The sequence below is a fragment of the Thamnophis elegans genome, chromosome 3 (assembly GCF_009769535.1).
Source record: "Thamnophis elegans isolate rThaEle1 chromosome 3, rThaEle1.pri, whole genome shotgun sequence".
In the NCBI taxonomy this organism is placed as follows: domain Eukaryota; kingdom Metazoa; phylum Chordata; class Lepidosauria; order Squamata; family Colubridae; genus Thamnophis; species Thamnophis elegans.
The window spans coordinates 149,581,394-149,606,418 of NC_045543.1; the positions used below are offsets into that span (position 1 = coordinate 149,581,394).

At 52.9% G+C, this 25,025-nt stretch overlaps 1 protein-coding gene across 6 annotated transcripts in view; it reads right to left on the bottom strand.

The window, feature by feature from the left end:
* Positions 1 to 24,663, bottom strand: part of TPM2 (tropomyosin 2) — a 36,527-nt gene extending 11,864 nt beyond the window's left edge. The window contains exons 1-2 of one of the 6 annotated variants that reach the window (XM_032213576.1): positions 24,411 to 24,658; positions 23,851 to 23,976 (exon numbers count right to left, since the gene is read on the bottom strand). In XM_032213576.1, coding sequence (XP_032069467.1) covers positions 23,851 to 23,976; positions 24,411 to 24,524 — 240 coding nt within the window. In that variant the 5' untranslated portion in view covers positions 24,525 to 24,658. Of the gene's footprint in view, positions 1 to 3,808; positions 4,152 to 23,850; positions 23,977 to 24,410 lie in introns of those variants that run through there. The other 5 variants (XM_032213571.1, XM_032213575.1, XM_032213572.1 and 2 more) reach the window with 5 other exon arrangements.
* Between the last annotated feature and the right edge of the window lie 362 nt (positions 24,664 to 25,025).

Sequence of the window (25,025 nt, forward strand, 5' to 3'; positions counted from 1 at the left end):
CCCACTAAAGGGATAAAAATGGAGCCAGGGTCCTCAAGGATTTGGGGCACAGCAATTTGGGGCAGCACCGAGGAGGAGGAGGAGGAGGAGGAGGAGGAGGAGGAGGAGGAGGAGGAGAAAAAGACCTTCCCCCACCCCGCTGAGACTCCCTGGAGGCAGCTGGAGTCTCTTCCAGAAGAGGAGGCTCCATGGAGTAGCCTGCGGGAGGGGCTCCCCCACACTGCTGGGGACTCCAGCAGGCCTGTCTGGCAGGCTGACTCAACTCCTGCAAAAGCTGATGGGGAGGGGTGAAGCGGCAGCAAGGGTGGGGGAGGAAGCCCTGCTGCTTTCTCTTAGGCAGGGCTGACTAAAGCGGGAGGAATGCCCCCCACCCCTCCCAGAGCAGCCTATTCTCCAGAGGAGAAGGACAATGGGAGCTGGGGGGTGGGGAGAGGATTTCCTGTTTATTGCAGCCACATCGCAATGGAGGTGGGCTGCATGCTCAGAGGAGGGGGGGGAGGAGTGAGGCAGCCCCCCCCCCTCCACACATTCCAGGCAAGGGAGGAGCATCCTGCCAGGTCACTGGCATGGGGGAGGCCCAAGAACTCGCAGAGGCGGGAGCCACTCGGCCACACCGAGGGTCAGAGAAGCAGCCTCTTCCCAGGGCTCTGGAGAGGGCGCCTGGCAGGATACTGGCGCATGACACAACATGCTGGAGAGGAAGCGGGGTGGGGGGGGTCGCAGTCCAACCCCAGGATGAAGCAACCAGGCCTGGGCTGGAGAGGCGCTTCCGAGCACCCAGACCGTAGGGTAGGAGAGGAGCACAGAAAGTCCAAGCAGCCCAATTCACAGCTTCACCTTCCAGGGTGGGGTTTTTGCACCCAGAGACTCGGCTCTCCTTTCTGGGCTGCCGGCCAGGGCATCCAGGGCCCCCCAGGCGGCTTCAGGGAAGCCTGAGCCAATCCCGGCTGAGCCATCAAGGCCTGGGGGTCACTTCTGAAGGGATCCCGCCTCGAAACAGCAGAGCTAGTGGAGAGAGTGCGTCCCTGGTTCCACCACAAAACCGCGGTAGACTAAAGCGTGCTCGACGAAAGCGCGTACCTGACGTCATCACAGCGCGACGAAAACAGCACGCTGTGAGCGGTAAACTTAAAATTAACGCGTAAATCTAAACCTAACCCCCCCAAACCTAACCCTAACCCTAACCCTAACCCTAAACCTAACCCTTAACCTAACGCTAAACCTAACGCTAACCCTTAACCTAACCCTAATCCTAACCCTAACGCTTAACGTAACCCTAAACCTAACCCTAACCTTTAACCTAACCCTAACCCTAACTCTTACCTTTACATGAATCGGCTTGCTTTAATTTTATTTTAATTTAATTTATTTTTAATTTTATTTGTCGCGCTGCTGATTGACGTCAGGTACGCGCTTTGATCGGGCGCGCTTTAGTGGACGGCGGTTTTGACGGGTCACGGCGTCCCTTCCACGCCCTGCACGAAGAGTTCAGGGGGCATGGAAAGGGAGACCTCTGGGCCACGGCAGAGCCACATTAAGTCTGGATCAGCCATGGGGGGTGGGTGGGGCAGGCCAACCCCCTTGTTACCCACATGGCATTCCACAGCGGAGGATGCCCAGACACAATTGAACTGGAGGGCAGCTCCGAAATCCTTCGCACAAGACAGCAGCTCCTCAAGCGCCCTCAACAAAGCAGGCTTCTTGGTGCCCAAGATGCTGGCTCTCTGGGAAAGGCTGTGCGGATGGACCCCCACCCCCCTACACCCCAGAACCTGACACCTTGTGGGAAAGGAAGAAACAAAGGGGAGTCCTGCCACCCCAGGCCTTTTTATTCCTCCATAGGAGGCGTCCGTGGTGCTCTCTGAACTTGGTTATATCCTTGCAGATGTTCCGGCCCTCTGGAACGAGCTCCCCGTGGAGATTCGGATCCTCACCACCCTCCAGGCTTTCCGCAAAGCCCTTAAAACCTGGCTGTTCCGACAGGCCTGGGGCTGATCGAGTTCCTGTCTCCGCTCGAATGGTGTGTCTGTTGAGTTGTTTTTAAAATTGTGATATTTGTACTTGAGAGACCGCCTGCTGCCAATTACCTCCACTAGACCGATTAGATCCCACAGATTAGGCCTCCTCCGAATTCCATCCGCCGGCCAGTGTCGACTGGCGACTACCCGGAGGAGAGCCTTCTCTGTGGCTGCTCCGACCCTCTGGAACGAGCTCCCCGTGGAGATTCGCACCCTCACCACCCTCCAGGCCTTCCGCAAAGCCCTCAAAACCTGGCTGTTCCGACAGGCCTGGGGCTAAAGAGCCGTTGCCCCCGTCTCGAATGGTATGACTGTTGTGTGTTTTAAACCATGCATTGTTTTGTGTCGTTTTTTAATTTTTTGTCTGTATCCCCCTTCCCTGGTTTGAGTTGTGAGCCGCCCTGAGTCCCCTTCGGGGGGGGGAAAGGGCGGCATAAAAATATAATAAACAAACAAACAATATTGTTTGTCTATGTCTTTTTTTCCCTATTTGTATCCCCTATCCCCCCCCCTCCTGACTTGGGTTGTGAGCCGCCCTGAGTCCCCTCGGGGGAAAAGGGCGGCATAGAAATATAATCAATTCAATTCAATTCAATTCAAAACAGGTCATATTATCTGTGCTTTAGGTCAGTGTTTCTCAACCTTGGCAACTTGAAGATGTCCGGACTTCAACTCCCAGAATTCTCTAGCCAGCTATGCTTTAAGTCAGTGTTTCTCAACCTTGGCCACTTGAAGATGTCCGGACTTCAACTCCCAGAATTCTCTAGCCAGCTATGCTTTAAGTCAGTGTTTCTCAACCTTGGCCACTTGAAGATGTCCGGACTTCAACTCCCAGAATTCTCTAGCCAGCTATGCTTTTAAGTCAGTGTTTCTCAACCTTGGCAACTTGAAGATGTCCGGACTTCAACTCCCAGAATTCTCTAGCCAGCTATGCTTTTAAGTCAGTGTTTCTCAACCTTGGCAACTTGAAGATGTCCGGACTTCAACTCCCAGAATTCTCTAGCCAGCTATGCTTTTAAGTCAGTGTTTCTCAACCTTGGCCACTTGAAGATGTCCGGACTTCAACTCCCAGAATTCCCCAGCCAGCGAATGCTGGCTGGGGAATTCTGGGAGTTGAAGTCCGGATATCTTCAAGTGGCCAAGGTTGAGAAACACTGCTTTAGGTGACCAGCTAACATCACCACCAGTGATAAGGTTCATCTGCAAGAAAAGAGCCCCGCTCAGAGACCACCGAGGATCCCCTCATTCCAAACCCGAGCTCCGAAGACATATTATGGGATCTCTCCTAAAAGCCTCCCCCCCCCGCCCCAGGTAGGAAGAGGAAGGAAGTCCTCGGCCAGCCCAGCATTCACTTGCCCACCCGCGAGACCCCGCAGGGAATCCGAAGCAGCCGGACCGCTCCGGCCCGGGTCTCCCGCAGGAGACCGTGGCCAGGCTCAGCGGGAGGCTCGGAGGCTGCTTCTCTCCCACCGGGAGAGCAGCGCGGGCTCCGGAAAGGCAGCTGCTGCGGGCGCTGCTCCCTTGCGCCGCCGGCTTCCGCTCGGGCCACGGAGGAATTCCCACTGAGAAGGGGAGGAGAAGCCCGAAAACGGGAGGCGGCGGCGGAGCTGCGCAGAGCAGGCTGGGCCCGGAGGGCGATCCGAAACGGAGGCTGCCTCCCGAAAGAGCCGCCTGCTGCTCGGCCCCGAGGCGCTCTGCACATGCTTAGCAGAGGGACGCCGTGCAGCCCCGGCGGGGCCTCGGCAGACAATGCGGGGAGGGCTCCACGCGCGATGCCCAGGGAGGCTCACCCGTGTCCTGGCCCGGCGCTCGGCGTCCACCTCCCGCTGCAGGTGTTCGGCGCGCTCTTCGGCCTCGTCGGCTACTTGCTGCAGGGTCTGGATCTTCTTCTTGACCGCCTCAATGGAGCTGCCCCCGGCCATGGTCCCGGGATCGAGGCGGACGGCAGGGGAGGCAGGGAGGGGCCGCTGGACCCGCCGAGGACGCGGGTGCAGGAGCGAAGGGCCTGACCGGGCCAGCTGGCGGGGTTCTCGGGCCGCGGGGTCTCTGGGCCCGCCTTCCCTCTGCCGCTCGCTCGCTCGCCCAGCAGGAAGAGGCGCGGAGGGTGCGGAACGAGGCGGCCTTTCGAGCTGCTGCTGTTGCCGCCTCCCTCCTCTCCTCTCCCCGCCCCACCGGCTTTCCCGGCCAGACCCGCCTTAAAGAGCCCGTTCAAAGTCAGGCGGCAGCCTCCGCTCAGCCCCGCCGGGGTTTCCACACTGGGGGGGCTGGGGGGGCTGCGGACAGCAGAGCCAAGCAAGAGTCCTCTAGACCAGTGATTCCCAAACTTGGCCACTTTAAGACTTGTGGACTTCAACTCCCAGAATTCTCCAGCCAGCTCAGTGGTTCCCGAACTTGGCCACTTTGAAGACTTGTGGACTTCAACTCCCAGAATTCCCCAGCCAGCTCAGTGGTTCCCAAACTTGGCAACTTTAAGACTTGTGGACTTCAACTCCCAGAATTCCCCAGCCAGCTCAGTGGTTCCCAAACTTGGCCACTTTGAAGACTTGTGGACTTCAACTCCCAGAATTCTCCAGCCAGCTCAGTGGTTCCCAAACTTGGCCACTTTGAAGACTTGTGGACTTCAACTCCCAGAATTCTCCAGCCAGCTCAGTGGTTCCCAAACTTGGCAACTTTAAGACTTGTGGACTTCAACTCCCAGAATTCTCCAGCCAGCTCAGTGGTTCCCAAACTTGGCAACTTTAAGACTTGTGGACTTCAACTCCCAGAATTCTCCAGCCAGCTCAGTGGTTCCCAAACTTGGCAACTTTAAGACTTGTGGACTTCAACTCCCAGAATTCTCCAGCCAGCTCAGTGGTTCCCAAACTTGGCAACTTTGAAGACTTGTGGACTTCAACTCCCAGAATTCTCCAGCCAGCTCAGTGGTTCCCAAACTTGGCCACTTTGAAGACTTGTGGACTTCAACTCCCAGAATTCCCCAGCCAGCTCAGTGGTTCCCAAACTTGGCCACTTTGAAGACTTGTGGACTTCAACTCCCAGAATTCCCCAGCCAGCTCAGTGGTTCCCAAACTTGGCAACTTTGAAGACTTGTGGACTTCAACTCCCAGAATTCCCCAGCCAGCTCAGTGGTTCCCAAACTTGGCCACTTTGAAGACTTGTGGACTTCAACTCCCAGAATTCTCCAGCCAGCTCAGTGGTTCCCAAACTTGGCCACTTTGAAGACTTGTGGACTTCAACTCCCAGAATTCCCCAGCCAGCTCAGTGGTTCCCAAACTTGGCAACTTTGAAGACTTGTGGACTTCAACTCCCAGAATTCCCCAGCCAGCTCAGTGGTTCCCAAACTTGGCAACTTTAAGACTTGTGGACTTCAACTCCCAGAATTCCCCAGCCAGCTCAGTGGTTCCCAAACTTGGCCACTTTGAAGACTTGTGGACTTCAACTCCCAGAATTCTCCAGCCAGCTCAGTGGTTCCCAAACTTGGCCACTTTGAAGACTTGTGGACTTCAACTCCCAGAATTCTCCAGCCAGCTCAGTGGTTCCCAAACTTGGCAACTTTAAGACTTGTGGACTTCAACTCCCAGAATTCTCCAGCCAGCTCAGTGGTTCCCAAACTTGGCAACTTTAAGACTTGTGGACTTCAACTCCCAGAATTCTCCAGCCAGCTCAGTGGTTCCCAAACTTGGCCACTTTGAAGACTTGTGGACTTCAACTCCCAGAATTCCCCAGCCAGCTCAGTGGTTCCCAAACTTGGCAACTTTGAAGACTTGTGGACTTCAACTCCCAGAATTCCCCAGCCAGCTCAGTGGTTCCCAAACTTGGCAACTTTAAGACTTGTGGACTTCAACTCCCAGAATTCCCCAGCCAGCTCAGTGGTTCCCAAACTTGGCCACTTTGAAGACTTGTGGACTTCAACTCCCAGAATTCTCCAGCCAGCTCAGTGGTTCCCAAACTTGGCCACTTTGAAGACTTGTGGACTTCAACTCCCAGAATTCTCCAGCCAGCTCAGTGGTTCCCAAACTTGGCAACTTTAAGACTTGTGGACTTCAACTCCCAGAATTCTCCAGCCAGCTCAGTGGTTCCCAAACTTGGCAACTTTAAGACTTGTGGACTTCAACTCCCAGAATTCTCCAGCCAGCTCAGTGGTTCCCAAACTTGGCAACTTTAAGACTTGTGGACTTCAACTCCCAGAATTCTCCAGCCAGCTCAGTGGTTCCCAAACTTGGCCACTTTGAAGACTTGTGGACTTCAACTCCCAGAATTCTCCAGCCAGCTCAGTGGTTCCCAAACTTGGCCACTTTGAAGACTTGTGGACTTCAACTCCCAGAATTCTCCAGCCAGCTCAGTGGTTCCCAAACTTGGCCACTTTGAAGACTTGTGGACTTCAACTCCCAGAATTCTCCAGCCAGCTCAGTGGTTCCCAAACTTGGCAACTTTAAGACTTGTGGACTTCAACTCCCAGAATTCCCCAGCCAGCTCAGTGGTTCCCAAACTTGGCAACTTTGAAGACTTGTGGACTTCAACTCCCAGAATTCCCCAGCCAGCTCAGTGGTTCCCAAACTTGGCAACTTTAAGACTTGTGGACTTCAACTCCCAGAATTCCCCAGCCAGCTCAGTGGTTCCCAAACTTGGCCACTTTGAAGACTTGTGGACTTCAACTCCCAGAATTCTCCAGCCAGCTCAGTGGTTCCCAAACTTGGCCACTTTGAAGACTTGTGGACTTCAACTCCCAGAATTCTCCAGCCAGCTCAGTGGTTCCCAAACTTGGCAACTTTAAGACTTGTGGACTTCAACTCCCAGAATTCTCCAGCCAGCTCAGTGGTTCCCAAACTTGGCAACTTTAAGACTTGTGGACTTCAACTCCCAGAATTCTCCAGCCAGCTCAGTGGTTCCCAAACTTGGCCACTTTGAAGACTTGTGGACTTCAACTCCCAGAATTCCCCAGCCAGCTCAGTGGTTCCCAAACTTGGCAACTTTGAAGACTTGTGGACTTCAACTCCCAGAATTCCCCAGCCAGCTCAGTGGTTCCCAAACTTGGCAACTTTAAGACTTGTGGACTTCAACTCCCAGAATTCCCCAGCCAGCTCAGTGGTTCCCAAACTTGGCCACTTTGAAGACTTGTGGACTTCAACTCCCAGAATTCTCCAGCCAGCTCAGTGGTTCCCAAACTTGGCCACTTTGAAGACTTGTGGACTTCAACTCCCAGAATTCTCCAGCCAGCTCAGTGGTTCCCAAACTTGGCAACTTTAAGACTTGTGGACTTCAACTCCCAGAATTCTCCAGCCAGCTCAGTGGTTCCCAAACTTGGCAACTTTAAGACTTGTGGACTTCAACTCCCAGAATTCTCCAGCCAGCTCAGTGGTTCCCAAACTTGGCAACTTTAAGACTTGTGGACTTCAACTCCCAGAATTCTCCAGCCAGCTCAGTGGTTCCCAAACTTGGCAACTTTGAAGACTTGTGGACTTCAACTCCCAGAATTCTCCAGCCAGCTCAGTGGTTCCCAAACTTGGCCACTTTGAAGACTTGTGGACTTCAACTCCCAGAATTCCCCAGCCAGCTCAGTGGTTCCCAAACTTGGCCACTTTGAAGACTTGTGGACTTCAACTCCCAGAATTCCCCAGCCAGCTCAGTGGTTCCCAAACTTGGCAACTTTGAAGACTTGTGGACTTCAACTCCCAGAATTCCCCAGCCAGCTCAGTGGTTCCCAAACTTGGCCACTTTGAAGACTTGTGGACTTCAACTCCCAGAATTCTCCAGCCAGCTCAGTGGTTCCCAAACTTGGCCACTTTGAAGACTTGTGGACTTCAACTCCCAGAATTCCCCAGCCAGCTCAGTGGTTCCCAAACTTGGCAACTTTGAAGACTTGTGGACTTCAACTCCCAGAATTCCCCAGCCAGCTCAGTGGTTCCCAAACTTGGCCACTTTGAAGACTTGTGGACTTCAACTCCCAGAATTCTCCAGCCAGCTCAGTGGTTCCCAAACTTGGCCACTTTGAAGACTTGTGGACTTCAACTCCCAGAATTCTCCAGCCAGCTCAGTGGTTCCCAAACTTGGCAACTTTAAGACTTGTGGACTTCAACTCCCAGAATTCTCCAGCCAGCTCAGTGGTTCCCAAACTTGGCAACTTTAAGACTTGTGGACTTCAACTCCCAGAATTCTCCAGCCAGCTCAGTGGTTCCCAAACTTGGCAACTTTAAGACTTGTGGACTTCAACTCCCAGAATTCTCCAGCCAGCTCAGTGGTTCCCAAACTTGGCAACTTTGAAGACTTGTGGACTTCAACTCCCAGAATTCTCCAGCCAGCTCAGTGGTTCCCAAACTTGGCCACTTTTAAGACTTGTGGACTTCAACTCCCAGAATTCTCCAGCCAGCTCAGTGGTTCCCAAACTTGGCCACTTTGAAGACTTGTGGACTTCAACTCCCAGAATTCTCCAGCCAGCTCAGTGGTTCCCAAACTTGGCAACTTTGAAGACTTGTGGACTTCAACTCCCAGAATTCCCCAGCCAGCTCAGTGGTTCCCGAACTTGGCAACTTTGAAGACTTGTGGACTTCAACTCCCAGAATTCTCCAGCCAGCTCAGTGGTTCCCAAACTTGGCAACTTTGAAGACTTGTGGACAAGTCTTGTGGACAGCCACCACAGAGCAAAGCCGTAAACCAAAGTTGGTCGCGGCAAAGGTCGATTAACTCCAAATTTCTCGGCTCCATTTTCAGGTTAAAAATAACCCCCGTCATCTTGATCAAAATGGCCCAAAACCTTTGACAAAAGCCTGCAGCCTTGACTGCCGTTTGTGGTTTTATTTTTTCCTGTAAACACCCGCCTCCTAATTCTGGAGCACGCCTTGCACAAGACACACTACAAGCCTACTAGACGCAGTGTTTCTCAACCTTGGCAACTTGAAGACTAGTGGACTTCAACTCCCAGAATTCTCTAGCCAGCTATGCTTTAAGTCAGTGTTTCTCAACCTTGGCAACTTTAAGACTTGTGGACTTCAACTCCCAGAATTCTCCAGCCAGCTCAGTGGTTCCCGAACTTGGCAACTTTGAAGACTTGTGGACTTCAACTCCCAGAATTCTCCAGCCAGCTCAGTGGTTCCCAAACTTGGCAGCTTTGAAGACTTGTGGACTTCAACTCCTAGAATTCTCCAGCCAGCTCAGTGGTTCCCAAACTTGGCAACTTTGAAGACTTGTGGACTTCAACTCCCAGAATTCCCCAGCCAGCTCAGTGGTTCCCAAACTTGGCAGCTTTGAAGACTTGTGGACTTCAACTCCCAGAATTCTCCAGCCAGCTCAGTGGTTCCCGAACTTGGCAACTTTGAAGACTTGTGGACTTCAACTCCCAGAATTCTCCAGCCAGCTCAGTGGTTCCCAAACTTGGCAACTTTAAGACTTGTGGACTTCAACTCCTAGAATTCTCCAGCCAGCTCAGTGGTTCCCAAACTTGGCAGCTTTGAAGACTTGTGGACTTCAACTCCCAGAATTCTCCAGCCAGCTCAGTGGTTCCCGAACTTGGCAACTTTGAAGACTTGTGGACTTCAGCTCCCAGAATTCTCCAGCCAGCTCAGTGGTTCCCAAACTTGGCAGCTTTGAAGACTTGTGGACTTCAACTCCTAGAATTCTCCAGCCAGCTCAGTGGTTCCCAAACTTGGCAACTTTGAAGACTTGTGGACTTCAACTCCCAGAATTCTCCAGCCAGCTCAGTGGTTCCCAAACTTGGCCACTTTGAAGACTTGTGGACTTCAACTCCCAGAATTCTCCAGCCAGCTCAGTGGTTCCCAAACTTGGCAACTTTGAAGACTTGTGGACTTCAACTCCCAGAATTCCCCAGCCAGCTCACTGGTTCCCAAACTTGGCAACTTTGAAGACTTGTGGACTTCAACTCCCAGAATTCCCCAGCCAGCTCAGTGGTTCCCAAACTTGGCCACTTTGAAGACTTGTGGACTTCAACTCCCAGAATTCTCCAGCCAGCTCAGTGGTTCCCAAACTTGGCAACTTTGAAGACTTGTGGACTTCGACTCCCAGAATTCTCCAGCCAGCTCAGTGGTTCCTGAACTTGGCCACTTTGAAGACTTGTGGACTTCAACTCCCAGAATTCTCCAGCCAGCTCAGTGGTTCCCGAACTTGGCCACTTTGAAGACTTGTGGACTTCAACGCCCAGAATTCTCCAGCCAGCTCAGTGGTTCCCAAACTTGGCCACTTTGAAGACTTGTGGACTTCAACTCCCAGAATTCCCCAGCCAAGCTCAGTGGTTCCCAAACTTGGCAACTTTGAAGACTTGTGGACTTCAACTCCCAGAATTCCCCAGCCAGCTCAGTGGTTCCCAAACTTGGCAACTTTGAAGACTTGTGGACTTCAACTCCCAGAATTCTCCAGCCAGCTCAGTGGTTCCCAAACTTGGCAACTTTGAAGACTTGTGGACTTCAACTCCCAGAATTCTCCAGCCAGCTCAGTGGTTCCCAAACTTGGCAACTTTAAGACTTGTGGACTTCAACTCCCAGAATTCTCCAGCCAGCTCAGTGGTTCCCAAACTTGGCAAACTTTGAAGACTTGTGGACTTCGACTCCCAGAATTCTCCAGCCAGCTCAGTGGTTCCCAAACTTGGCAACTTTAAGACTTGTGGACTTCGACTCCCAGAATTCTCCAGCCAGCTCAGTGGTTCCTGAACTTGGCCACTTTGAAGACTTGTGGACTTCAACTCCCAGAATTCTCCAGCCAGCTCAGTGGTTCCCAAACTTGGCCACTTTGAAGACTTGTGGACTTCAACGCCCAGAATTCTCCAGCCAGCTCAGTGGTTCCCGAACTTGGCCACTTTGAAGACTTGTGGACTTCAACTCCCAGAATTCTCCAGCCAGCTCAGTGGTTCCCAAACTTGGCCACTTTGAAGACTTGTGGACTTCAACTCCCAGAATTCTCCAGCCAGCTCAGTGGTTCCCAAACTTGGCAACTTGGAAGACTTGTGGACTTCAACTCCCAGAATTCTCCAGCCAGCTCAGTGGTTCCCAAACTTGGCAACTTTAAGACTTGTGGACTTCAACTCCCAGAATTCTCCAGCCAAGCTCAGTGGTTCCTGAACTTGGCCACTTTGAAGACTTGTGGACTTCAACTCCCAGAATTCTCCAGCCAGCTCAGTGGTTCCCAAACTTGGCCACTTTGAAGACTTGTGGACTTCAACTCCCAGAATTCTCCAGCCAGCTCAGTGGTTCCCAAACTTGGCAACTTGGAAGACTTGTGGACTTCAACTCCCAGAATTCTCCAGCCAGCTCAGTGGTTCCCAAACTTGGCAACTTTAAGACTTGTGGACTTCAACTCCCAGAATTCTCCAGCCAAGCTCAGTGGTTCCCGAACTTGGCCACTTTGAAGACTTGTGGACTTCAACTCCCAGAATTCTCCAGCCAGCTCAGTGGTTCCCAAACTTAGCAACTTTGAAGACTTGTGGACTTCAACTCCCAGAATTCTCCAGCCAGCTCAGTGGTTCCCAAACTTGGCAACTTTGAAGACTTGTGGACTTCAACTCCCAGAATTCTCCAGCCAGCTCAGTGGTTCCCAAACTTGGCCACTTTGAAGACTTGTGGACTTCAACTCCCAGAATTCCCCAGCCAGCTCAGTGGTTCCCAAACTTGGCCACTTTGAAGACTTGTGGACTTCAACTCCCAGAATTCTCCAGCCAGCTCAGTGGTTCCCAAACTTGGCAACTTTGAAGACTTGTGGACTTCAACTCCCAGAATTCCCCAGCCAGCTCACTGGTTCCCAAACTTGGCCACTTTGAAGACTTGTGGACTTCAACTCCCAGAATTCCCCAGCCAGCTCAGTGGTTCCCAAACTTGGCAACTTTGAAGACTTGTGGACTTCAACTCCCAGAATTCCCCAGCCAGCTCAGTGGTTCCCAAACTTGGCAACTTTAAGACTTGTGGACTTCAACTCCCAGAATTCTCCAGCCAGCTCAGTGGTTCCTGAACTTGGCCACTTTGAAGACTTGTGGACTTCAACTCCCAGAATTCCCCAGCCAGCTCAGTGGTTCCCAAACTTGGCAACTTTAAGACTTGTGGACTTCAACTCCCAGAATTCTCCAGCCAGCTCAGTGGTTCCCGAACTTGGCCACTTTGAAGACTTGTGGACTTCAACGCCCAGAATTCTCCAGCCAGCTCAGTGGTTCCCAAACTTGGCCACTTTGAAGACTTGTGGACTTCAACTCCCAGAATTCCCCAGCCAAGCTCAGTGGTTCCCAAACTTGGCAACTTTGAAGACTTGTGGACTTCAACTCCCAGAATTCCCCAGCCAGCTCAGTGGTTCCCAAACTTGGCAACTTTGAAGACTTGTGGACTTCAACTCCCAGAATTCTCCAGCCAGCTCAGTGGTTCCCAAACTTGGCAACTTTGAAGACTTGTGGACTTCAACTCCCAGAATTCCCCAGCCAGCTCAGTGGTTCCCAAACTTGGCAACTTTGAAGACTTGTGGACTTCAACTCCCAGAATTCTCCAGCCAGCTCAGTGGTTCCCAAACTTGGCAACTTTAAGACTTGTGGACTTCAACTCCCAGAATTCTCCAGCCAGCTCAGTGGTTCCCAAACTTGGCAAACTTTGAAGACTTGTGGACTTCGACTCCCAGAATTCTCCAGCCAGCTCAGTGGTTCCCAAACTTGGCAACTTTAAGACTTGTGGACTTCGACTCCCAGAATTCTCCAGCCAGCTCAGTGGTTCCCAAACTTGGCCACTTTGAAGACTTGTGGACTTCAACGCCCAGAATTCTCCAGCCAGCTCAGTGGTTCCCGAACTTGGCCACTTTGAAGACTTGTGGACTTCGACTCCCAGAATTCTCCAGCCAGCTCAGTGGTTCCCAAACTTGGCAAACTTTGAAGACTTGTGGACGTCGACTCCCAGAATTCTCCAGCCAGCTCAGTGGTTCCCAAACTTGGCAACTTTAAGACTTGTGGACTTCGACTCCCAGAATTCTCCAGCCAGCTCAGTGGTTCCTGAACTTGGCCACTTTGAAGACTTGTGGACTTCGACTCCCAGAATTCTCCAGCCAGCTCAGTGGTTCCCAAACTTGGCAACTTTGAAGACTTGTGGACTTCAACTCCCAGAATTCCCCAGCCAGCTCAGTGGTTCCCAAACTTGGCAACTTTGAAGACTTGTGGACTTCAACTCCCAGAATTCTCCAGCCAGCTCAGTGGTTCCCAAACTTGGCAACTTTGAAGACTTGTGGACTTCAACTCCCAGAATTCCCCAGCCAGCTCAGTGGTTCCCAAACTTGGCAACTTTGAAGACTTGTGGACTTCAACTCCCAGAATTCTCCAGCCAGCTCAGTGGTTCCCAAACTTGGCAACTTTAAGACTTGTGGACTTCAACTCCCAGAATTCTCCAGCCAGCTCAGTGGTTCCCAAACTTGGCAAACTTTGAAGACTTGTGGACTTCGACTCCCAGAATTCTCCAGCCAGCTCAGTGGTTCCCAAACTTGGCAACTTTAAGACTTGTGGACTTCGACTCCCAGAATTCTCCAGCCAGCTCAGTGGTTCCCAAACTTGGCCACTTTGAAGACTTGTGGACTTCAACGCCCAGAATTCTCCAGCCAGCTCAGTGGTTCCCGAACTTGGCCACTTTGAAGACTTGTGGACTTCGACTCCCAGAATTCTCCAGCCAGCTCAGTGGTTCCCAAACTTGGCAAACTTTGAAGACTTGTGGACGTCGACTCCCAGAATTCTCCAGCCAGCTCAGTGGTTCCCAAACTTGGCAACTTTAAGACTTGTGGACTTCGACTCCCAGAATTCTCCAGCCAGCTCAGTGGTTCCTGAACTTGGCCACTTTGAAGACTTGTGGACTTCGACTCCCAGAATTCTCCAGCCAGCTCAGTGGTTCCTGAACTTGGCCACTTTGAAGACTTGTGGACTTCAACTCCCAGAATTCTCCAGCCAGCTCAGTGGTTCCCAAACTTGGCCACTTTGAAGACTTGTGGACTTCAACTCCCAGAATTCTCCAGCCAGCTCAGTGGTTCCCAAACTTGGCCACTTTGAAGACTTGTGGACTTCAACTCCCAGAATTCTCCAGCCAGCTCAGTGGTTCCCAAACTTGGCAACTTGGAAGACTTGTGGACTTCAACTCCCAGAATTCTCCAGCCAGCTCAGTGGTTCCCAAACTTGGCAACTTTAAGACTTGTGGACTTCGACTCCCAGAATTCTCCAGCCAGCTCAGTGGTTCCTGAACTTGGCCACTTTGAAGACTTGTGGACTTCGACTCCCAGAATTCTCCAGCCAGCTCAGTGGTTCCTGAACTTGGCCACTTTGAAGACTTGTGGACTTCAACTCCCAGAATTCTCCAGCCATCTCAGTGGTTCCCAAACTTGGCCACTTTGAAGACTTGTGGACTTCAACGCCCAGAATTCTCCAGCCAGCTCAGTGGTTCCCAAACTTGGCAACTTGGAAGACTTGTGGACTTCAACTCCCAGAATTCTCCAGCCAGCTCAGTGGTTCCCAAACTTGGCAACTTTAAGACTTGTGGACTTCGACTCCCAGAATTCTCCAGCCAGCTCAGTGGTTCCTGAACTTGGCCACTTTGAAGACTTGTGGACTTCGACTCCCAGAATTCTCCAGCCAGCTCAGTGGTTCCTGAACTTGGCCACTTTGAAGACTTGTGGACTTCAACTCCCAGAATTCTCCAGCCAGCTCAGTGGTTCCCAAACTTGGCCACTTTGAAGACTTGTGGACTTCAACGCCCAGAATTCTCCAGCCAGCTCAGTGGTTCCCAAACTTGGCCACTTTGAAGACTTGTGGACTTCAACTCCCAGAATTCTCCAGCCAGCTCAGTGGTTCCCAAACTTGGCAACTTGGAAGACTTGTGGACTTCAACTCCCAGAATTCTCCAGCCAGCTCAGTGGTTCCCAAACTTGGCAACTTTAAGACTTGTGGACTTCAACTCCCAGAATTCTCCAGCCAAGCTCAGTGGTTCCTGAACTTGGCCACTTTGAAGACTTGTGGACTTCAACTCCCAGAATTCTCCAGCCAGCTCAGTGGTTCCCAAACTTGGCCACTTTGAAGACTTGTGGACTTCAACTCCCAGAATTCTCCAGCCAGCTCAGTGGTTCCCAAACTTGGCAACTTGGAAGACTTGTGGACTTCAACTCCCAGAATTCTCCAGCCAGCTCAGTGGTTCCCAAACTTGGCAACTTTAAGACTTGTGGACTTCAACTCCCAGAATTCTCCAGCCAAGCTCAGTGGTTCCCGAACTTGGCCACTTTGAAGACTTGTGGACTTCAACTCCCAGAATTCTCCAGCCAGCTCAGTGGTTCCCAAACTTGGCCACTTTGAAGACTTGTGGACTTCAACTCCCAGAATTCTCCAGCCAAGCTCAGTGGTTCCCAAACTTGGCAACTTTAAGACTTGTGGACTTCAACTCCCAGAATTCTCCAGCCAAGCTCAGTGGTTCCCGAACTTGGCCACTTTGAAGACTTGTGGACTTCAACTCCCAGAATTCTCCAGCCAAGCTCAGTGGTTCCCGAACTTGGCCACTTTGAAGACTTGTGGACTTCAACTCCCAGAATTCTCCAGCCAAGCTCAGTGGTTCCCAAACTTGGCAACTTTGAAGACTTGTGGACTTCAACTCCCAGAATTCTCCAGCCAGCTCAGTGGTTCCCAAACTTGGCCACTTTGAAGACTTGTGGACTTCAACTCCCAGAATTCTCCAGCCAGCTCAGTGGTTCCCAAACTTGGCCACTTTGAAGACTTGTGGACTTCAACTCCCAGAATTCTCCAGCCAGCTCAGTGGTTCCCAAACTTGGCAACTTTGAAGACTTGTGGACTTCAACTCCCAGAATTCTCCAGCCAGCTCAGTGGTTCCCAAACTTGGCCACTTTGAAGACTTGTGGACTTCAACTCCCAGAATTCTCCAGCCAGCTCAGTGGTTCCCAAACTTGGCCACTTTGAAGACTTGTGGACTTCAACTCCCAGAATTCTCCAGCCAGCTCAGTGGTTCCCAAACTTAGCAACTTTGAAGACTTGTGGACTTCAACTCCCAGAATTCTCCAGCCAGCTCAGTGGTTCCCAAACTTGGCAACTTTGAAGACTTGTGGACTTCAACTCCCAGAATTCTCCAGCCAGCTCAGTGGTTCTCAAAGTTGCCAAGTTTGGGAATCACTGCTCTAGAGGGCCCCAGCAGGGGAAAGGAAAGCCCGCTGCCTCACTTGGCCCCCCCACCACTTGCCCGTTCCTTTCAAGGAAGTTCAAGGCCACCTAGCGGTGTCACTGGAAACTGGCACTGCCCACCTCCAGTGTTTCTTCCTTGAACAAACAGGTGTGCTAGACCTAGTGCCCTCCAAACAGCCCATTCTGGACTTCCAAGGCTTCCAGATATCCACACAGGGCACCGAATGAAACATTGCCATCACTCTTCATTTCATTTATGGAATTTCTATGCCACCCAATCCCGGGGGACTCCAGGCGGCTTACAGAAATGAAGAAAAAAATATTAAAAAGAATTATTAAAAACCATGGGACACAACAAAGTTAAAAAAGGAACACAAGAGACACCCAATCAGGAGGGGCCTGGACCTCAATCAAGAGGTCAGCAGCCCCAGGGCCTGCCGGAAAAGCCAGGTTTTAGTGGCTTTTCAAAAGGCCACGAGAGTGGGCAGGGTCCAGATCTCTGGGGGCAGCTCATTCCATATGGCCGGAGCGGCAACAGAGAAGGCCCTACTCCTCGGCGCCACCAGCCGGCATTGTCCCACTGACGGCACCCGGAGAAGGCCCACCCTGTGTGATCTTATTGGTCTGAGGGTTACCGATATCTATATCTATCCATATCTCTCTCTCTCTCCCTCTATCTATCTATCTATCTATCTATCTATCTATCTATCTATGTCTATATATATCTCTATATGTATATCTATATCTATATATCTCTATATCTATATTAAAAAGAGCCAAGGTGGCGCAGTGGTTAAATGCAGCACTGCAGGCCACTTCAGCTGACTGCTATCTGCAGTTCAGCGGTTCAAATCCCACCTGCTCAAGGTTGACTCAGCCTTCCATCCTTCCGAGGTGGGTGAAATGAAGACCCAGACTGTGGGGGCGATATGCTGATTCTGTAAACCGCTTAGAGAGGGCTGAAAGCCCTATGAAGCGGTATATAAGTCTAATTAATAAATAAATAATAAATAAATAAATAGCTGCAATCCTGCTGCAGCACAGGGGCATCTGCCCCCGGCCATGGTCCCGGGATCGGGACGGGCGAGGTGGACGGCAGGGGAGGCAGAGAGAAGAACCCCGGACTGTGGCTCTCTCAACCCACAGAAGGCGGCTCTGAGCTCTTCCTCTCGGGCGAGGGTTGCAAATAAAGGCTTCTCCCATTTACAACATCTCTGTTTCTCCAGAGTTACAGACAATGACTTTTCCCAACCAGGCGCTCAGCAAACCTTCAATTCTGGGTCAGACTTGCATTGGCCTGGATAGGCAGCACATTCCCTTCATCTCTGCCTTGTTTCTGGTCCGAAACACGGGCGGGAACTCTGGTTTGGGGCCAGCCAAAGGCCGGTTTGGAGCATGGCTTCCAAGTGTGGACAGCACTATGAAGAGTTGGAAGGAAGAAGCCTTGTGAGGAAGTATTTCCTGCAGCACCTTGAACGTCCAAGTTAAATCTCACTATTCTTTTTAAAATAGCAATAGCCATAGCAGACTTATATACCGCTTCATAGGGCTTTCAGCCCTCTCTAAGTGGTTTACAGAGTCAGCATATTGACCCCAACAACAATCCGGGTCCTCATTTCACCCACCTCAGAAGGATGGAAGGCTGAGTCAACCTTGAGCCGGTGAGATTTGAACAGCTGAACTGCAGATAGCAGTCAGCTGAAGTGGCCTGCAGTGCTGCACCCTAACCACAGTGCCACCTCGGATGGATGGATGGATGGATGGATGGATGGATGGATGGATGGATGGATGGATGGATGGATAGATAGATAGATAGATAGATAGATAGATAGATAGATAGATAGATAGAGCGAGCAATAGCAGTTAGACTTATATACCGCTTCATAGGGCTTTCAGCCCTCTCTAAGCGGTTTACAGAGAGTCAGCATATTGCCCCCAACATTCTGGGTTCTCATTTCACCCACCTCGGAAGGATGGAAGGCTGAGTCAACCTTGAGCCGGTGAAATTAGAACCGCTGAACTGCAGATAACAGTGAGCTGAAGTGGCCTGCAGTACTGCACCCTAACCACTGTGCCACCTCGGATAGATAGATGATAGATAGATAATTAGATAGATAGATAGATAGATAGATAGATAGATAGATAGATAGATAGATAGATAGATAGATAGATAGATAGATAGATAGATGGAGCAATAGCAATAGCAGTTAGACTTATATACCGCTTCATGGGGCTTTCAGCCCTCTCTAAGCGATTTACAGAATCAGCATATTGCCCCCAACAACAATCCGGGTCCTCATTTTACCCACCTCAGAAGGATGGAAGGCTGAGTCAACCCTGAGCCCGGGGAGATTTGAACAGCCAAACTGCAGTCAGCTGAAGTAGCCTGCAGTACTGCATTTAACCACTGCGCCACCTCGGCTCTATAAAGAAAGGAAAGAATTCCTTTCCCCACAGCTGGTCCCAAGGAAGGGTCTGTGTAGGGACCTCAGCTTCAGACTGGCTGACCCTTGATTTGGGAGAGGAGCTTTGGGTTTTTTTTTTCACCCTCCTTTCTATCAGTTGGCTGCATTTCCCCATATCCTCTGCCTGGCTGCCGGTTCCCCTCCTGCCCTCCGGTCCTCTCCTTTTCGCAACCTGGCTAAGCCTGCCCTGATGTCGCTCTTTCCCAAGAAGCACCAGTGCCAAGCGTCCTCCTGGCATCCTGGCACAGGGCTAAGCCCAGCCGGTCTTGGCCCAGTCGGTTCCCCTCAGCTGCTTCCCAGGGGCAGCGTGTCCATTCAATTGTCTGTTCATGGCTGAACGGGAACTCCGTCGAGAGCCACAACCTGTCACAGGACTGTGATGCTCTTCAGAGCCCGGCCACCCAGGCTGAGCTGTGGCTGAACGGTTCCACCACAAAACCGCGGTAGACTAAAGCGCGCTCGACGAAAGCGCGTACGTGACGTCATCACAGCGCGACGAAAACAGCACGCTGTGAGCGGTAAACTTAAAATTAACGCGTAAATCTAAACCTAACCCCCCCAAACCTAACCCTAAACCTAACCCTAAGCCTAACCCTAAACCTAACCCTAACACTTAACGTAACCCTAACCCTAAACCTAACCCTTACCTTTATGTGAATCGGCTTGCTTTAAAAGCACTTTTTAAAGCGCCCTTTTTTCTCCGCGGTTGTAGCAATAGCAATAGCAATAGCAGTAGACTTATATACCGCTTCATAGGCCTTTCAGCCCTCTCTAAGCGGTTTACAGAGAGTCAGCATATTGCCCCCAACAATCTGGGTCCTCATTTTACCCACCTCAGAAGGATGGAAGGCTGAGTCAACCCTGAGCCGGTGAGATTTGAACCGCTGACCTGCTGATCTAGCAGTAGCCTGCAGTGCTGCATTTAACCACTGCGCCACCTTGGCTCTATTTGGCTGTATTTGTCACGCTGCTGATGACGTCACGTGCGCGCTTTAATCGGGCGCGCTTTAGTGGATCACGGTTTTGACGGGTCACGGGCTGAATGTACATCCGCTGCTGGCCAGAGGTCAGAGATGCAGCAGTTGTGGACAAATAGACATATTCCACAGACTGGAAAGATGGAAGGACAAACCTGGGAAAGGAGGGCTGTTCTTCAAGGCAGCCCCTGGCATTTCAGTGTCTCTTCCTAAAACACAAAACCGCCCTTGGGGCACGAGGGACCCAGAATCTCAGTCCGGCAGCGTAAATATTTTCACCTTGGCAGCCATGTCACATGATTGCTTCCAACTCACTTGCACTCGTCCACCCCCCCACCCATTCCAAAGGGTTTTTTTGCGAGAACGGCTCCAAGACTAGTATCTCCCATCCAGTGGTGCGCGTGTGTGTGCGTGCGTGTGTGCGTGTGTGTGTGCACATTGGCTAAAATTTTGGCATTGCGTTTGAAGAAACATGGCACTGGTCTTGTTAAATTTATTCTATTCAGCTCATTTCTCCATTTTCCAAGAGCCGAGGTGGCGCAGTGGTTAGGGTGCAGTACTGCAGGCCACTTCAGCTGACTGCTATCTGCAGCTCGGCGGTTCAAATCTCACCGGCTCAAGGTTGACTCAGCCTTCCATCCTTCCGAGGTGGGTCAAATGAGGACCCGGATTGTTGGGGGCGGTTCCACCACAAAACCGCGTTCGACTAAAGCACGCTCGACGAAACCGCGTAGCTGACGTCATCACAGCGCAGAGACAGAAGCAGGGTGTAAACGCTAAACCTAAAATTAACCCCTAAACCTAACCCCCCAAACCTAATCCTAAACCTAACCCTTAACCTAACCTTAAACCTAACTCTAAACCTAACCCTAAACTTAATCCTAACCCTTAACCTAACCCTAAATCTAACCCTAAACCTAACCCTTACCTTAACTTGAATCGGCTTGCTTTCAAAGCGCTATTTAAAGCGCCCTTCTTTCTCCGCGCTGGCTGTTGTCGCCCTGTTGATGACGTCAGCGACACGGTTTAATCGGGTGCGGTTTAGTCGAGCGTGGTTTTGTTGTGCCACGGTTGGGGGCAATATGCTGACTCTGTAAACCGCTTAGAGAGGGCTGAAAGCCCTATGAAGCGGTATATGTCTAACTGCTATTGCTATTGCTAATATTTTTATTATTTCTGTCCTCTGGGGTATTAGCTATCCCATCAAAAGCTGAAATGCCGGCAGATTTGATCAGCATTCAACTCATTTATGAAAATATTGGAGACTAGAGAACCCAGGGTTAACCTTTGGGGCACCCAAGCCGTTTCCCCTCCAACCTGAAGCAGAAGCTTTGATCACCATGCTACAAGGATTCTTCTCAAGCCAGTCCAGCCAGGCTTAACCAGTTCATTAATCAGCATATGGGGTGTGTGTGTGTGTGCAGCAGTGCTTTGCTGAAATCAACTTGGGTTATGACTGTACATTCCCACAAGGAAATGACACGATCAAACACCGAATAAGAACGGCAAGATTTCTCTTGGAAATCCATGGTGGGTTTTTTGTTGATTACCACATCGGGATACTTATGGATCAGCCTTTTCATGAACTCCTGTCCCTTTGCGCACCTCAGCAGCCCATCCTGGCTCCTCCAGTGGGGCCCACCTTGGTGGTCTTCCAAGGCCCAGATATCAGAAAGCTTCATCTGTTGTTTATTGTTGCTCCAACCCCATTTGTTTGAGGGCAGAGCTGCTATTTGCGTTTCTCCAGGCCTCTTGGATTCTCTCCTCCACCTGGCTGGCGTTTCTCTTGTCTCAGGCTTCGTTCCTGCCCTTCGGGCCATCTCTCAAAAACGTGTGATGGGAAACACTTGGGGGTGGGGTGGGGGCGGAGAAGAGTGGGGCTGAAAGTGGGTTGCTTCCTTCCTTGAGCAGCTGCAGGACTGGCTCTTTCGATTTCGGATACAACGAAAGCCCTTTTCATGAGCATCTTCTGCTAAACTCTTCAAGAGATTTTGCTTTCTTTGATGCCAGCCAACAATTGAACGCTGCTCCGTCTGTTCTCTCCCTTTGTGACCCGAGTCTCTTTCCATTTGGGTTGCTTGTTTCCAGGCCTTTATTACACTCTTTGTGTAATCCCACTGGCTCTTGAAGTGTCTTCCTCTTCTTCTCCTCTTCTCCCGAATTGCTTGCTGTTCTGCTTTTCTTTAGGAACTTCTCCACCCATCCTGAGCAGCACTGGTTACCGATCAGTCTCCGGATACGCTTCAAGGCGCTAGTCGTAACTTATAAAGCCCTTCCTGGTATTGGACCTGGGTACTTGAGAGACCGCCTGCTGCCAATTACCTCCCATAGACCCATTAGATCGCACAGGGTCGGCCTCCTCCGGGTTCCGTCTACCAGCCAATGCCACCTGGCTATTACCCGGGGGAGGGCCTTCTCTGTGGCAGCTCCGGCCCTTTGGAATGAACTCCCCGCAGGGATTCGGACCCTCACCTCTCTCCAGGCCTTCCGGAAAGCCGTCAAAACCTGGCTTTGCCGGCAGGCCTGGGGGTGATGAGTTCCCTTCCCCTCTCGACATGTATGGTTGTGCGACTGTTGTCTACTTTTATTATTTGTATTTTGTCTTTTTATGTTCCCCTTTTTTTCCCCCCTTGAATTGTTCGCCGCCCTGAGTCCTCCCGGAGAAGGGCGGCATACAAATAATAAAATACAAATACAAATACAGCCTTCCCCATTCAGTTCTCCTGCTGCTGGGCTGAGCCTTGCTCTGAGTGATGGGACCCCTCCATCCTGAGGCCTCCAGAATACAGGTGTCTGCAGGTTCAGGTTCAGTTCCCTTAACATCAAACACTCTCCAGCAGCCCCACACGGTCCAGAAAGACGGGCAAAGTGGGTTCTGCACAGGGACGGGGGAGAGGAGGACACAGGGGGAACCCCGGGTGCAGTAGGAGGCGATGGGACCATCACGGAGGAGGGAGCAGCTGGAGACTTCCAAGGCATTGCTCCTCCCCCCTGTCAGCCCCTCCTCCTCCTCCCCCTGGCTCAGGGAATCACCAAATATGAGCAAAGGCCAGAGGGAGAGAGAAGCCAGGCCAGAGGAGGGTGGCAGCAGCTTCCTTCCTTCCAGCTTCTGCTGAATTCCCTGGCCCCAGGAAGTGTGGGGATTCTCCCGGGGAGGGGAGGGGAGTCTTGGGGGCACTTTGGGTGCTCAGGGGTTGGGGGGCAAGGGGGCAGCTGGGGGCGCCTTGCGCAGAGGGGCTCCAGTTAATCTATGCAGGGAAAGGGCTCCTCTCTGAGCCAGGCCACAGTGCCTGTTTTCCAGGCAGCTCTTGATCATCGGAAGGGGAAGGGGTCCCTTTGGGCACCTCAGCAGCCCATCCTGGCTCCTCCAGTGGGCCCCACCTTGGAAGAGCCTGCGCACTGAAGGGGGGAGGTGGCCCCACAAAGAAGCTGCTCCTGGTGAAGACGAGGCTCTGTTCCAGCACCTGGAGAATCTGGGGGGGGGGGATGCCTCGCCCTTCCACCTCTGCTGCATTCTGTGGCCCACTAGCCAAGGCTGGGGCTCCAAGGGACAGATCTGGGCCCGCTGCTTCCATTGCTTAGGCTCTGGGGGACAGAGCCTTCCTCTTTCCCGTCTCTTGAGAGACCCCTGTCTCTGGGCCGCCTGTTGCCTTGCCCCCTGGCAGGGCCAGCCTCCCCAGTGGTGGGTCCTGTTGGTGCTGGGATATTTGGCCGCCGTGCGGGGAGGGGGGGTGCGCTGGCTGTCCTCCAAGGCTACCTTTTAGCAGCTCCTTGAGTTTCCCCGATTGGTTTCCAGCCCGACACGGGCCGGGCTTCGAAAGGCGCGTTTATTTATAGGGTGCCGAGTGCCTTCGCGGAGGCTGGGCGTTAACATTACCCGCGACCGCCGCCGCCGCCACCACCTGCGTTGCCTTCTCGGCAGGGGTCAAAGCCGGCCTTAGAAGGGAGCTCAGCAGTGGTAACTGTGGGCCCTTGACAGGTTTTGGGGCGGCTGGCCCGGCGCCCGGCGATGCTTCCCTTAAGCTCCGCTCGCTGGTGGGCACCCTGGACGGAACGCGCTGCCTGCCAGACCCCTCCCTTGTCCCCTCCCCGGCGCCGCCGGCAGCAGCTGCTCGGGGCTTAAAGCGCTCGGAATACCTGCAGGGGCGTCGCGTCTCATCTGCCGCTGCTCATCAGGGCGCCCGGCCAAGCCCGCCCCGACGGCTCGACCCTTACCCCGAAAGCCCACGGATCTCGGAGCCCGCCCCAGCGCCCTTGGCTTCACTCACGTCGGCCGCCTTCTTCTCGGCCATCTCCAGCTTCTCCTGGGCTTCCTTGACCGCTTCGGAGTATTTCTCCACTTCATCCTCGGTTCCCTTGAGTTTTTTCTCCAGGCCCTGCTTCTCTTCCTCCAGCTACGCGGGGGAAGAGAGAAAAAGGCGGCAGGGGGTCAGGAGATGCTGTGCCTGGGACCCCGCTGCAGAACAGCGAAGCTCAACCGAGGGGGGGGGAGCTGGGAGAGGCGGGGCCGCCCTGCATTCAGAGCCCCGGGGTGGGGGCCCTCTGGACCCTCGCTCCCTTAGGAGACGGGGAGGGGGACCAAGGACGTCCCTCACTTTCCGAAGCGCACCCAGGGCCCCCAAACCCAGAGCCCCCAAACCCAGAGCCCCCAAACCCAGAGCCCCCAAACCCAGAGCCCCCAAACCCAGAGCCCCCAAACCCAGGGCCCCCAAACCCAGGGCTCCGGCGGGGTGGAATGCTGATAGGGCGTGGGGAGCCGCCCCCCCCCCGGGACAGAGACTCCAGATGGGTCGGCCCCCCCGGGGCAGTCGGGGCGCGGGCCAGTCACCTGCTTGCACCGGTCCTCCGCCTGTTTCTTGTCGCCCTCCGCCTGCTCGGCTCGGTCGATGGCGTTCTCCTTGTCCAGCTTCAGCATCTGCATCTTTTTCTTGATGGCTTCCATGGCGGCGGCGGCGGCGGCGGCTGGGAGACCGACGGAACGGACGGCTGGAGAAAGAGGAGAAGACGGGCGTCGGAGACGAGAGAGCCGAGTGGAGCCGGGAGCGGCGGGTGCTGGCTGGGCGCCCCGGACCTCCGCCGCTGCCTAAAAGCTGGGGAGGGGCCGGTCCCTCCCCCGCCGGCCAAGCAGCACCTTTTAGGGACAAGCTGGCAAACTCGGAGCGTCCTGCGGGCGGGGAGAGAAAGGCAGGCGGCCAAGGGGCAGCGCGTCTCTCCCCGTTTGGCCGTAAGCGCTTCGGCATTCCCGCTCCCCCTCCCGAGTCAGGACGGCCTGGAGGCCCCATAAGCCCCGCTGAGACAGATTTCTCTGCGGCCTGCTATATCGGGCGACCGAGCCACGGTGTCCCGCCGCTGCATCTCGTCGCAAAAGCCCCGGGAATCGGGAAGCAGGGTCACACGTGGCAGTCACTCGTGGCGGCTTAACTGAAGCCCACAGCCAGCGCCT